Here is a 14,389-nt window from a genome sequence, read left to right as displayed (position 1 = left end):
TGTTCTCATGGTCATTCCTCTGTGCATGTCTATGTCCTAATATCCTCTTCCTATGAGGACACCAGTCCTCCTGGATTCGGGTCCATTCTAAAGACCTCATTCTAACCTTATTACCTCTTTAAGGGCTCTATCTCCAAATACAGTCAGTCTGAGGCACTAGAGGTTAAGATTTCAATACATGAATTTTGTGTGGGGAGGGAGGATGACTATCCAATCCATAACACTCTGTCTTACTCCATATACAAAGTTAAATTCAAAATAGACGAAAGAGCTGAATGTAAGAGCTAAAGCAAAAAAAAAAAAATCCTTAGATGAAGAAATCTCTCAAAGTTGGGAAGACAGTGGAATAGGAGGACCCTGAGCTCACTCCATCACGCATTTTCAACTAGGTATCACTCATATCCCAGTCAATAAACTGGAGAGTGATCCCATCCTCCCAACCAAAGATAGGCTGAACAAACTCCACAACTAAATATAAAGAAGAATCTGCATCTGAAAAGTTAGGAAGGTCAGAAAGGCAGGACTAGGCTGTTTGCAAGATGAGGGAGCTGTGCCTGCAGAGAGAGCAAAGAAACAAATGGGCCTTCACACCAGGGAGCTCACCTCAGGAAGACTAATCCCCATAATGTTTGACTTTAGAAACCTGAGGGTCTGAATTCTTTGAGTTTTTAAAACCTGTGGGACTTGGAGTCTGGGTCTATAAAAGTCAGCTGATTCAGCACTGGACAAGCTGGGAGGGGAGTGACAACTGGGTTGCCACCCTTAAAGAGCAGCTTGCACAGAAAGGCAACATAAAAGTGGCAGTTTACACAATGCTGGGTGCAAATGGGGAAAGATCTGTTCATGCTGACTTCAGAGCATGTTGGAAGGTTCTCTGAAAATGAGGGAGCTGGCAGATGCCATTCTCCACCCCTCACCCCACTATAAATATAGAGCCACCTGTAGGAAGCAGAACTGCACATATACTTGCTACCAAACCCCCTAGCAGAGTGCCATGCCCACAAGTTCTCCTAAGGACTCACCCACTCTAAGCCTGGTAACCTGAGCTCTAGGCTCAGGGAAAATTTTGTAAAAGCCATGTATGTGCCCTGCCTGGTTGCTGGGCACACATCCACTGTGGTGCCCAGCCTTGTGTCCCTAGCCACTGTTGTGTGATATACCTAGCTGAGTATTCCCAGCTATTGCCCTGCACCACACTCAGCACTGCAACCCCAAGCCCTTTCATGCACTGAACCAGCTGTGCCATCATTGTGCGCCAAGCCCAGCTTTGTGTCTCTGGCCACCCCTGTATGCAGCCCCTAGTGGTCACAACACTTTCAGGGATTCAGCATAAAACTAGTGGCCCAGCGTAAATTTTGCTAATACTGGCCTGCTCCCAAGTTTCCCACAGGGCAACCCCCTCAGAACTGGCCCTCCTGGGTCCCAGTAACACTATGGAGAGTAAGCACAGCTCACAACAGGAAGCTGTGTGTACTGAAAGGAAAAGTGACTCAGCTGCAACAGCAGGGTGTAAGCAACACTACAGGATTCTCTTCTGAAGTGCCAGGTTGTGGTGATAGAGGACACGGCACTGCAGAGCACTCTAGGACCTCAACTTCATAAAGTCACTGCTTTCAGCAGAAGACATAGCTGACTTTCTTACATAGAGAAACAGACACAGAGGCACACAAAAGGAAGAGACAGAAATTTACCATAAATGAAAGAAGAGGACAAGTCCACAGTCAGAGAAACTAGAGAAATAGACATAAGTAACATGCCTGAGAAAGAACAATGGTCATATGACAATGGTCTTTATGGTCATATGGTCATAAAGATCCTCAGTGGAGTTGAGAAAAGAGTGGAAGACATGAATGAGACCCTTGAGAAAAGTGGAAGACATGAATGAGACCCTTAGCAGAGATAAGGAATAACATAGCAGAGATGAAAGGCATAATAAATGAAATGGGAAACACACCTGATGGAATGATCAGTGGGCTGGAAGAAGCAGAGGAATGAATTAATGACCCAGAAGACAGAGTAATGGAAAGTAATCAAGCTAAACAAAAGAGAGAGAAGAGAATTATATAAAAGGAGAATAGACTTCAGGAACTCAGTGACAACATCAAACATAGTAACATTCATATTATAGGAGTTCCAGAAGAAGAATAGAGAGAAAAGGGGGGCAGAAAATTCATTTGAAGAAGTAATTGCTAAAAAAATTCCCTAATCTGGGTAGGAAACAGACATCCAGATCCAGGAGGCGCAGAGAACTCCCAACAAAATCTACAAAAGCAGACCCATATCAAACATATTGTATATTAAATTTGCAAAATATAGTGATAAAGAAAAGCTTTTAAAAGCAGTAAGACAAAAGAAGTCATTAACTTACAAGGGAAAACCCAGAAGGCTAGCTGCGGTTTTTTCAACAGGAATTTTGCAAGCCAGAAAGGAGTGGCATGATAATGCAAAGAGCTGAATGGGAAAAATCTGCAGCCAAGAGGACACTATCCAGCAAGGCTGTCATTCAGAATAGAAGGAGAAATAGAATTTCTAGGCAAACAAAAACTGAAGGAATTCATGACCACTAAAGCAACTCTATAAGAAATATTAAAAGGGGGGATCCCTGGGTGGCGCAGCGGTTTGGCGCCTGCCTTTGGCCCAGGGCGCGATCCTGGAGACCCGGGATCGAATCCCACATCGGGCTCCCCGGTGCATGGAGTCTGCTTCTCCCTCTGCCTGTGTCTCTGCCTCTCTCTCTCTCTCTCTTTGTGTGACTATCATAAATAAATGAATTTTTAAAAAAAAGAAATATTACAAGGGACTCTTTGAGGGGAAACAAGAGACCAAAAGTGACAGTACAATGCCAGGAAACATTAAAGCAGTAAAAATGAACTTTTCTTAAAAAAGTCAGTCAACATACTCACACACACACACACAAAAAAAAAGGATGTCAAAAGAAAGCCAGATGGGACGCCTGGGTGGCTTAGCGGTTTAGTGTCTGCCTATGGTTCAGAGCGTGATCCTGGAGACCTGGGATCAAGTCCCACATCAGGCTCCCTGTGTGGAGCCTGCTTTTCCCTTTGCCTGTGTCTCTGCCTCTCTCTCTCTTTCTGTGTAATTAATAAATGAATGAATGAATGAATGAATGAATGAATGCCAGAGTAGCAACACATATCAGACAAACTAGACTTTAAGACAAAGACTGTAACAAGAGACAAAGAAGGACACTGTATAATAATAAAGGTGACAATCCAAAATAAGACTTAGCAATCGTAAATATTTATGTACCAAACATGGGAGCATCCAAATACATAAAACAATTAATAATAAATATAAAGGAATAGATAATAATACAATAATAGTGGGGGACTTTAATACCTCATTTATATCAATGGACAAATCATCTAAACAGAAAATAAACAAGGAAACAATGACTTGGAATGATACACTGGACTATATGGATTTAACAGACATATTCAGTACATTTCATCCTTAAAGAGCAGACTACACATTCTTTTCAAGTGCACATGGAACATTCTCCAGAAGAGATCACATATTAGGCCACAAAACAGGCCTCAACAAATACAAAAAACCGAAGTCATACCATGAACTTTTTCTGACCACAATGCTGTGAAACTAGGAGTCAACCAGAAAAAACAAAAACAAAAACTGGATTAAAGACCACAAACAGGGCTGAGGAGAGGCTGGCGACGAGAACTCAGTTTCCTGCAACTGCTGAATCTCAAAAACCCTGGCTGAAAAAAGTGGCCTTTCTTCTGGCTTTCAGTTGAGGACCCTATCCATCACTGAAAGAAAATGTGTGCATGAGGGGAGAGAAAGAGAGAGAATTTCAAGTAGACTCCATATCCAGTACAGAGCCTGACTCAGGGCTAGATTACACGACTCTGAGATCATGCCTTGAGCGGAAACCAAGAGTTGGATACTTAACCAGCTAAGCCACCTAGGTGCCCCATAAGTGCCCAACTCTTGAATTTTGACAAACATAGATACTCATGTAATCATTACTCAGAACAAGCTCAAGAGTTTCCAATTTTGGAGAAACAGAACTGGTTGATACATCTCCACTATATCCGGAAGGATTACGAAGCATGCAAGGCTGTTATCAAAGAGCAACTTCAGGAGACTCAGGGCTTATGTGAATATGCTATCTATGTCCAAGCATTAATATTTCGCCTGGAAGGAAATATCCAAGAGTCCCTAGAACTCTTTCAGACGTGTGCTGTTCTCAGCCCTCAGTGTGCTGATAACCTCAAACAGGTGGCCAGATCTTTATTTCTTTTGGGAAAACATAAAGCTGCCATTGAAGTATATAATGAAGCAGCTAAACTTAACCAGAAAGATTGGGAGATCTGTCACAACCTAGGAGTCTGCTACATTTATCTGAAACAGTTCGACAAGGCACATGACCAGCTGCACAATGCCCTACATCTTAACAGGCATGATTTGACTTACATCATGCTGGGGAAGATCCACTTGCTGCAGGGAGACTTGGACAAAGCCATCGAAATCTATAAGAAAGCAGTGGAGTTCTCACCAGAAAACACGGAACTTCTTACGACTTTGGGACATCTGTACTTACAGCTCGGCATTTACCAGAAGGCATTTGAACACCTTGGAAATGCGCTGACTTACGACCCTACCAACTACAAGGCCATCTTGGCAGCAGGCAGCATGATGCAGACCCATGGGGACTTTGATGTCGCCCTCACCAAATACAGAGTCGTAGCTTGTGCCGTTCCAGAAAGTCCTCCACTGTGGAATAACATTGGAATGTGTTTCTTCGGCAAGAAGAAATACGTGGCAGCTATCAGCTGCCTGAAACGAGCCAACTACTTGGCTCCCTTCGATTGGAAGATTCTGTATAATTTGGGCCTTGTCCACCTGACCATGCAGCAGTATGCGTCGGCCTTCCATTTTGTCAGTGCAGCCATCAACCTCCAGCCAAAGATGGGGGAGCTCTTCATGCTCTTGGCTGTGGCTCTGACCAACCTGGAAGACCCAGAGAACGCCAGGAGAGCCTACGCAGAAGCGGCTCGCCTGGACAGGTGGAAGCACAGCACGTCTTCCAGCTTCTCCGAGCAACCGAAGTCCCCAATTTTGCAGACATCACCCTTTGGTGAACCTGAACTATGCGGTGCTGCTGTACAACCAGGGCGAGAGGAAGGGTGCCCTGGCCCAGTTCCAGGAGATGGAGAAGAAAGTCCGTCTGCTCAAGGACAGCCCCTCTCTGGAATTTGACGCGGAGATGGTAGAGATGGCCCAGAAGCTGGGAGCTGCCCTGCAGGTCGGGGAGGCGCTGGCCTGGACGAAACCAGTTAAAGACACCAAGTCAAAGCACCGGAGCGCTTCAGCCAGCAAAGCTGCCAGTTTGCAGCAGCCCCTGGGCTCTAACCAGGCTCTGGGACAGGCCATGTCGTCGGCAGCTGCGTACAGGAAACTCCCGTCAGGTGCCGGAGGAACAGCCCAGCCCACCAAGCCGCCGTCTCTGCCCCTGGAGCCAGAGCCTGCCGCAGGAGCACAGCTAACTGAAGCACCAGCCCAGATCAGAGAAACACAGGAGTAGGATGGCCCCAGGGCAGGGCTCCTCTGGTGGGAACGTGGCAGGTTAGCGAAGGGTGCGGGACACAGGCTCACGGAGGCCAGGTGCCCCCGGCACCAGGGAACCCAGATGTGTTCCGGTGACCACGAGGAGGCTGAGGCCTGTGTGGCCTCCCGGGAGCCCCGTCAGCTGGCAGACAAGTCCTATATGAATTCTGCGCGGCCTTGTGGGTCTGTGTGTGGCTTCACAAGCCAGCCGGGCACGTTTACGTTGTTGGTTTTTGAGATGACTTTTACTTCCTGGATGACTGATCCTTTCCTCCGTGGAAGGAACGTCAGACCTCTGCTCAGTAGCCCTGTTCTGATGAAGCTTCGGTTTAGCGGGGGTGATCCTCGGGCTGGGGGGCGTGTCAGCCCCGAAGGCAAATACAATCCTAGATTAATAATCCAGCTCTAATGGTCTTAATGTGAGGGGGAGAATGATGAAAAAATCTCTAAACATTGAGGCCCAGCCCATTGGATATTCCAGCTGCACTCGTCCAAGGGAACCCAGAACAATCCCTATCTTGAGAGACAGCAGTGTGGGGCCAGATCATGTAAGACGAGAGTGAAGAGCTGGTCTGGTATCAGCACCAAGGATCAAAAGGGAAAAGGGAGCTTCTTAACTAATTTTTGTGAAAAGCAATCAATGATGCCACTGGCCGGATGCTGTCAATACGTTCTCTGTATGTCCTTTTTAGAATAAAGATTATGTATTATCGTCCCTTTGGGGAAAGTTGTTACTGAGGTATGAAAATAAGAGATCACAATAAAACCTTTTTAAAGGAAAAAAAAAAAAGACCACAAACACATGGATGTTAAACAACATGCTATTAAACAATGAATGGGTTAGCCAGGAAATCAAAGAAGAAATAAAAATTACATGGAAACAAATGAAAACGAAAACACAATGGTCTGAAATCTCTGGGATGCAGCAAAAGTGGTTCTAAAAGGGAAGTATACAGTACATGTGTACCTCAAGAAGCAAGAAAAATCTCAAATAAATACCCTAACCTTATACCTAAGGCGCTAGAGAAGGAACAAGGTCTAAAGTTAGTAGAAGGTAGGAAATAATCACATAGCAGAAATAAATGATATAGAAACTGGAAAAAAAAAAGAAAGAAAACAACAATAGAACAGATCAAATGAAATCAGGAGTTGGTTCATTGAAAAAATTAATAAAATTAATAAACCTCTAGCCAGATTCCTCAAACAGAAAAGAGAAAGGACCCAAATAAATAAAATTACAAATGAGAGAGGAGAAATAACAACCAATTCCACAGAAATACAAATAATTAAAAGAGAATCTTATGAAAACCTATATGCCAACAAATTGAGAAACCCAGAAGAAATGGATAAATTCCTAGAAACATATAACCTACAAACAATGAAACAGGAAGAAAGAGAAAATTTGAACATGCTGATAACCAGCAAAGAAATCGAGTCAGTAACCAAAAAACTTCCAACAAGCAAAAGTTTAGGACCAGATGACTTTACAGGCAAATTTTACCAAATATTTAATGAATAATTAATACCTATTCTTCTCAAAGTATTCCAAAAAATAGAAAGGAAGGAAAACTTTCAAATTCATTCTATGAGGCCAGCATTACTCTGATACCAAAACCAGAAAAACACACTGGAAAAGAGAACTATAGGCCAATATCCTTGATGAACAGGTGCCAAAATTTTCAACAAAATACTAGCAAACCAAAATCAACAATAAATTAAAAAAAAACCATTCACCATGAACAGGTGGCAAGGGTGGCTCAAAATTCACAAATCAATCAACATGATACATCACACCAAGAAGAGAAAAGATAAGAGTTACATGATCGTTTCAATACATATAGAAAAGCATTTGACAAAGCACAATAGCCATTAATGATAAAAACCCTCACCAATGTAGGTTTAGAGGAAATTTCAATAATAAAGGCCATCTATGAAAAAACACACCACTAACATCCTTAAATGGGGAAAAACCGAGAGCTTTTCCTTTATGGTCAAGAATGTCCACTCTCACCACTTTTTTTCAATGTGGTATTGGAAATCACAGCCATAGCAATCAGACAACAAAAATTAAAAGGCATCCAAACCAGTAAGAAGTAAAACTTCCATTATTTGCAGATGACACGATACTATATATAGGAAACCCAAAAGACCACCAAAATACTGCTAGAACCAATAAACAAACTCAGTTAAGTTACAGGATACAAAATCAATGTGAAGAAATCTGTTGCATTTCTATAATCCAATAATGAACTCACAGAAAGAGAAGTTAAGGAATTAATCCCATTTACAATTGCACCAAAAACCATAAGATACCTAGAAATAAACCTAACCAAAAAGGGGAAAGACCTATATTCTGAAAACTATAAAACACCTATGAAAGAAATTCAAGATGACACAAAGAAATGGAAAGATAGATGTTCTATACTCATGGGTTGGAAGAACAAATACTGTTAAAATGTCTATACTACCCAAAAGCAATCTACATATTTAATGAAATCCCTATCAAAATATGAATAGCATTTTTCACAGAGCTAGAACAAACAATTCTAAAAAGTGTATGGAACCACAAAAGACCCCAAATAGCCAATGCAATTTTGAAAAGCAAAGCAAAGCTGGAGGCATCACAATTCTCAACTTCAGGTTATATTACAAAGCTGTAGGGATCCCTGGGTGGCGCAGCGGTTTGGCGCCTGCCTTTGGCCCAGGGCGCGATCCTGGAGACCCAGGATCGAATCCCACATCGGGCTCCCGGTGCATGGAGCCTGCTTCTCCCTCTGCCTGTGTCTCTGCCTCTCTCTCTCTCTCTCTCTCTCTGTGACTATCATAAATAAATAAAAATTTGAAAAAAAAAAAAAAAAAAAAAAAAAAAACAAAGCTGTAGTAATTAAAACACTATGGTACTGGCACAAAAATAAGACACTCAGATCAATGGAACAGAATAGAAAACTCAGAAATAAACCCACAATTATATGGTCAATTAATCTTTGACAAAGTAGGAAAGGCTGTCCAAAGGAAAAAAGAATGTCTCTTTAACAAGTGGTGTTGGGAATACTGAGATACTTTCTTTATACCATACACAAAAATAAATTCAAAATGGATTAAACACCTAAATGTGAGACTGAAACCATAAAAATCCTAGAAGAGAACAAATCATCATTTGATGCTTCTTTTGGAGCCAAGGAAAAGAATAACTTCTAAAAGAGCGTGGGATTTAGATTATTTCTCCACTTTTAAAAAATATTTTATTTATTTATTCATGAAAGACACAGGGAGAGGGGCAGAGACATAGGCAGAGGAAGAAGCAGGCTCCCTCTGGGGAGCCTGATGTGGAACTCGATCCCAGGACCCAGGAATCACAAAGGCAGATACTCAACCACTGAGCCACCCAGGCACCCCAGTATTTCTCCACTTAGAGAAAGAATATAAGCCTTTGATAGATATTTTTTACAATAGTCACCAGGGTGGCTTAACACTAATAAAATAAATAAATCATTTCAGCTGGGAATCCTGCAATGCATTTATACCACAGCAACATTGAGTAACAACACTTGACTCTCTTTAAATCATTTAAAGCAACATGGATGGAGTATAACGCTTAGTGAAATGAGAGAAAGACAAATACCATATGATTTCCCTCATGTGCAATTTAGGAAACAAAACAAATGAATAGAGGAAAAACATGAGAGAAACAAATCAAGAAACAGACTTCCAGTTAGCCCCAACTACCCGATTTAACACTGCATAACCTACCCAAAGATCCCTTTCCTTTGCTGTACTTTTCCTTCTTCCCATGCACTATTATTTAATGTTTGTTGTGTTTATTGTTTATTAACTGTATACTGTTTATTAACTCTATGTTAGAATATAGGCTCACAGAGGCAAGTATTTTTTTATTTTAGGTTCATTGATCGAATCAAGCACACAGAATAGCATCTATCTCTGAATAGGTGTTTGGTCAAGGGAATAATAAAATCGGTTTAGTTTATTTAAAGATTTTATTTACCTATTCATGAGAGACACGGGGGTGGGTGGGGGCAAAGACACAGGCAGAGGAAGAAGCAGGCTCCTTGCAGGGAGCCCGATGTAGGACTCGATCCCGCGACTCCAGGATCACGCCCTGGGCTGAAGGGAGGCACTGAACTGCTGAGCCACCCAGGCATCCCATAAAATCTGTTTTAAAGAGTTCTCTGGTGGGGGTTGCCTGGGTGGTACAACTGGTTAAGCATCCAATTCTTGGTTTCGGTTCAGGGTCATGGGATCAAGCCCTGCCTTGGGCTCCATGTTCAGCATAGAGTCTGCTTAAAGCTTCTCTATCCCTCTCCCTCTTCCCCACCCCTCCTCCAGATCAATCAATCAATCTTTTTTATTTTTTAAAGAGTACTCTGGTGACACTGTGGGACTGGATAGGACAGTGGTCATGAGCAGCTGGAGGAAGAGCTAACATCCATTTCTCTCAGCACCACTGCTAACACCCAAATTCAAGCTACCATCTTCTCTTACCTATCACACTCCAGACACAGACTTCTTTTCACTTTCTTTTTTTTTTAATTTTTATTTATTTATGATAGTCACACACACACACACAGAGAGAGAGAGAGAGAGAGAGAGAGAGAGAGAGAGAGGCAGAGACATAGGCAGAGGGAGAAGCAGGCTCCATGCACCGGGAGCCCGACGTGGGATTCGATCCCGGGTCTCCAGGATCGCGCCCTGGGCCAAAGGCAGGTGCTAAACCACTGCGCCACCCAGGGATCCCTTCTTTTCACTTTCTTAAGCATATAAAAATCTTTAAGGCCTTCGTACTTGCTGCTTCTGCCTACATGGCTCGTTCACCAGATTTTGGCATGCTAGCTACTTTTTTCATTCAAATATACCATTCCTCAGAGCACTTTCATTGACAATCAAAAGAAGGGAGCTCTCTTCACTCTGCACCAACATCATTCTCCTCCATAAACCTCAGATTGTGCTGACATAACTGTTTCAGTACTATCTTTCTTTCATTGGAATGCAAGCTCCAGAAAAGCAGGGTTCTTCCTTATCAATACTTTATCTCCAGTGCCTAGAAAAGGGCCTAGCACTTAGTAGATGTTCAATACTTACTACTGAAAGAGGTCACTGCATCAGATCAGGTTAGAGGGTATGGTAGACTAACTACCAAAGTGAAAAGATTCTAAAGATTCTTAAGAAGTAGATTCAACAGGAGTTGATGACTCAGTAGATGTTGGGGATTAAGAAAAGAAAAGCATTAAGGACCACTTCCAGGTTTCTGCTTTGAGCCACTGGATCATTTCTTCATCGAGATGAAGGTTACTGGAGGAGGCAAAGGTCTAGGATAGCTTATCAGTTCAGCTTTGGCTTTTGGATTTGTTGTGCTTCTGAAACATCCAAGCAGACATGTAAGTCCATAGCCAAATATCTGGATCTGGGCTAAATATAAAGATGAGAGTGAACGTTTATAGAGGAAAGTAGAGGAATAAACAAGACACAAAGAAGTGTCAAATGAGCTCCTGAAGGCTGGAGCTCTGTGGAACTTCAAGTTAATATCTAGAGGAAAAAAAAGTAAGCAAAAGTAAAATGAGAAGATGAGAAGGAGATAAAAAAAATAAGACAGAAGCCAAGGGAGAATGTTTCAAAAAAGGGAAGTTTTACATCTTTATACTATTTGGATAACTGTTGAGAAATCAACTAAGATAAAAATGGAAACATGTTCACTGATTTTGTTAGTGATTTCATCGAAAAAGTTTCAATATGGGGCACCTGAGTGGTTCAGTCTATTAGGTGTCTGACTCTTGATTTTGGCTCAGGTCATGATCTAGGATCATGTGGTTGAGCCTGGTGTCTTTCTGCTGGGCATGGAGAAAAGAAGAAAGAAAAGAAGAAAGAAAAGAAAAAAGAAAAGAAAAGAAAGAAAGAGAAAGAAGAGAAGAGAAGAGAAGAGAAGAGAAGAGAAGAGAAGAGAAGAAAGAGACAGAGAGAAAGAAAAAGAAAGGAAGGAAGGAAGGAAGGAAGGAAGGAAGGAAGGAAAGAAAGAAAGAAAGAAAGAAAGAAAGAAAGAAAGAAAGAAAGAAAGAAAGAAAAGAAAAGAAAAGGAAAGGAAAGGAAAGGAAAGGAAAGGAAAGGAAAGGAAGAAAAGGAAAGAAGAAAGAAAGAAAGAAAGGAAGAAAGAAAGGAAGAAAGAAAGAAAGAAAGAGCAAGCAAGCAAGCAAGCAAGCTTCAATAGAATGATAAGGAAAAAGACCACAGTAGAGAGGCTGAAAAGCCAAAAACATCAAAGATATGCTTTAGAACTTTTACATAATATAAAAAGCCCATCCAAGCTAGGGCTCATTTTTCTAAAATTTAGCCATGATCAGCTGGCTTCCCTAGGGAAAAAACAACAACAACAACAACAACCAAAAACCTAAATGTTCCCAAATGAAAGAACACTGAATTTTTCAAAAGTGTCTGAAGATCTATGTTTGTTTATAATGAAACAAATTAGTATATTAATTTACTTTTTTAAGCTGCTTTGTTTTACAACTTGCTTTCATTGTTCATAAAAGCACATATTTAGAAATTCTGCTTTTTCAAGAGTATGGAGAAATGTACTCTCATATTGCTAGTAGAAAGCAATTTTGCAATATGCATAAAAAACTTAAATATGATTATAATCTGACCCAGCAATTACATTCCTCAGGGTTAATCCAAAAGACATCATTAAATAAGTATGCAAAGATGGAAATTTAAGGATGTTTAACAGGAAAAATCTGGAAATAAGTGTCCATTAAAACTAAGTATAAAACTGGTTAAGTAAAAAAAATGTTTTTTTAAGATTTTATTTATTTATGAGAGAGAGACAGAGAGAGAGAGACAGAGAGAGAGAGAGAGAGAGGCAGAGACACAGGCAGAGGGAGAAGCAGGCTCCATGCAGGGAGCCCGACCTGGGACTCCATCTGGGTCTCCAGGATCATGCCCTGGGCCAAAGGCAGTGCCAAACCGCTGAGCCACCCGGGCTGCCCTGGCTAAGTAAAATTATGGTATACATAATAAGATACCAATCAGTCATTAAAAAAACTAAGGCAGCTCTATGTGTAATAATAGTTCCTGAGTATGTTTTCATATATACAAATTTCCAGGCACCAATCATATATTAACTCATTAAATCCTAACAATCCAATGAGATAAGTGTTACTAATATCACTCTTTTAAAGATAGAGAAAATGTAATTTATTTAAGATTGCTGGATAAATTGTGGGAGATGGGATTTGAACTCAAGTAGTCTGGCTCTAGCATCCATGCTTTTAACCACTACATGTCTGTAGTGACACAGGCATGTCATAATATATTATTAATGAAATATTTATTTTAAATAATATATTTAGTATATTATTAAATGAAAAAGAGTCACCAGGAATTTTCGAAAGAAAACACATAGATGTTCATCCTTGTACACTGTTCTTCTGGATTTATCTCCTACCTCCCATCTTCTTAACTATAATCCACAAACCCATATTAAAAACTATATATACATATACATGTATATGAATGGAAATAGTCAATGCTCACTTACATATTCATACATTGAAGCATGGGAGAAAGATTTTTATGCCAAATTTTTATTATGGTTATCTCTAGGGATGGAATTGTGAGTGGATTTTCTTTATCTCTGTAATATTTATATGCATATATAAGACACTAGATGAGCTTGAAGGAGGGGGGAGAAAAACATTGTCTTTTTTTTTTAAGGTTTTTTTTTTTTTTTTATTATGTAATCTCTACTCCCAACATGGGGCTTGAACTTACAACTCTGAGATCAAGAGTTGCGTCCTCCAACTGAGCCAGCCAGTACCCCGTTATTTATTTATTTATTTATTTAGACTTTGAGAGAGTGACAGAGAGAGCACAAGCAGAGGCAGAGAGAGAGGGACAAGCAGACTTCCTGCTGAGTGGGGAGCCCAAAGTGTGCTTGATCGCTTGATCCCAGGACCCTGAGATCATGACCTGAGCCAAAAACAGACACTTAACTGACTGAGCCACCCAGGTGCCCCCACCCATCATTTACTTTTAACCACTGTCTGAATGCAAAGAACTCATTCCGATAAAAAATTCTCTGGCAAAATAATGGCTAAGATTTATTTTGACTGATCATTTCTTTCTTTTTTTAAGATTTATTTATTCATGAGAGACACACAGAGAGAGGCAGAAACATGGCAGAAGGAGAAACAGGCTCTCCAGAGGGAGCCTGATGTGGGATCATGCCCTGAGCCAAAGGCAGATGCTCAATCACTGAGCCACCCATGTGTCCCTGACTGATCATTTCTAATCTATAATGTATTGTATGCTGTGACTATAATGTATTATATGCTGTTTCATATAATAAATGAATCAGATTTGGGGGAAATGAATGGACACTGCCAATATCCTAAATGATTTGATGATGCTACCTATGATAATGAATCATTCCTTTAGCTCAATAGCTTTCTAGTTACTTGGTAGACTATTTCTAACTCAAAAGAAAGTAGCTCCCATTCAGAAAGTAGGTGTCTTTAAATCATACTGAGCAACAGAGACCTTAACCTATATTTATACTGCTTAAAAAATATAAATCCAGCTTTGCAATCATTAAGCCAAAAGACTAGGCGATCTGGGGACTTGGCTCCCTCAATTATCAACTACAGGAGAAAAATGAATAGTTTTCTCTGATTAACAAAATTCACAATTCTCTTACAAATAACACCTGGACATTTAATGTGTGTTACTGGTTAACTCATGCTGGGTTCATAAGCACTTTGAACTATCGCTAAGTTTGTTATTTTTATGTAAACAA

At 40.8% G+C, this 14,389-nt stretch overlaps 2 protein-coding genes across 7 annotated transcripts in view; one reads left to right on the top strand and one right to left on the bottom strand.

The window, feature by feature from the left end:
- RABGAP1L (RAB GTPase activating protein 1 like) overlaps positions 1-14,389 on the bottom strand; it is a 737,000-nt gene that overhangs the window by 204,788 nt on the left and 517,823 nt on the right. The gene's annotated exons all lie outside the window — the stretch shown is intronic.
- On the top strand, positions 1,434-6,376 carry LOC121472879 (Bardet-Biedl syndrome 4 protein-like). Its single transcript, XM_041724450.1, has 4 exons — positions 1,434-1,507; positions 3,620-3,765; positions 4,010-5,045; positions 5,104-6,376. Exons 1-4 carry the CDS (start codon positions 1,434-1,436, stop codon positions 5,561-5,563), a joined length of 1,716 nt encoding a protein of 571 aa, XP_041580384.1. The 3' UTR covers positions 5,564-6,376.

This window comes from Vulpes lagopus, chromosome 1, assembly GCF_018345385.1.
Source record: "Vulpes lagopus strain Blue_001 chromosome 1, ASM1834538v1, whole genome shotgun sequence".
Lineage (NCBI taxonomy): Eukaryota > Metazoa > Chordata > Mammalia > Carnivora > Canidae > Vulpes > Vulpes lagopus.
This window is presented reverse-complemented; position numbering and strand designations above follow the sequence as displayed.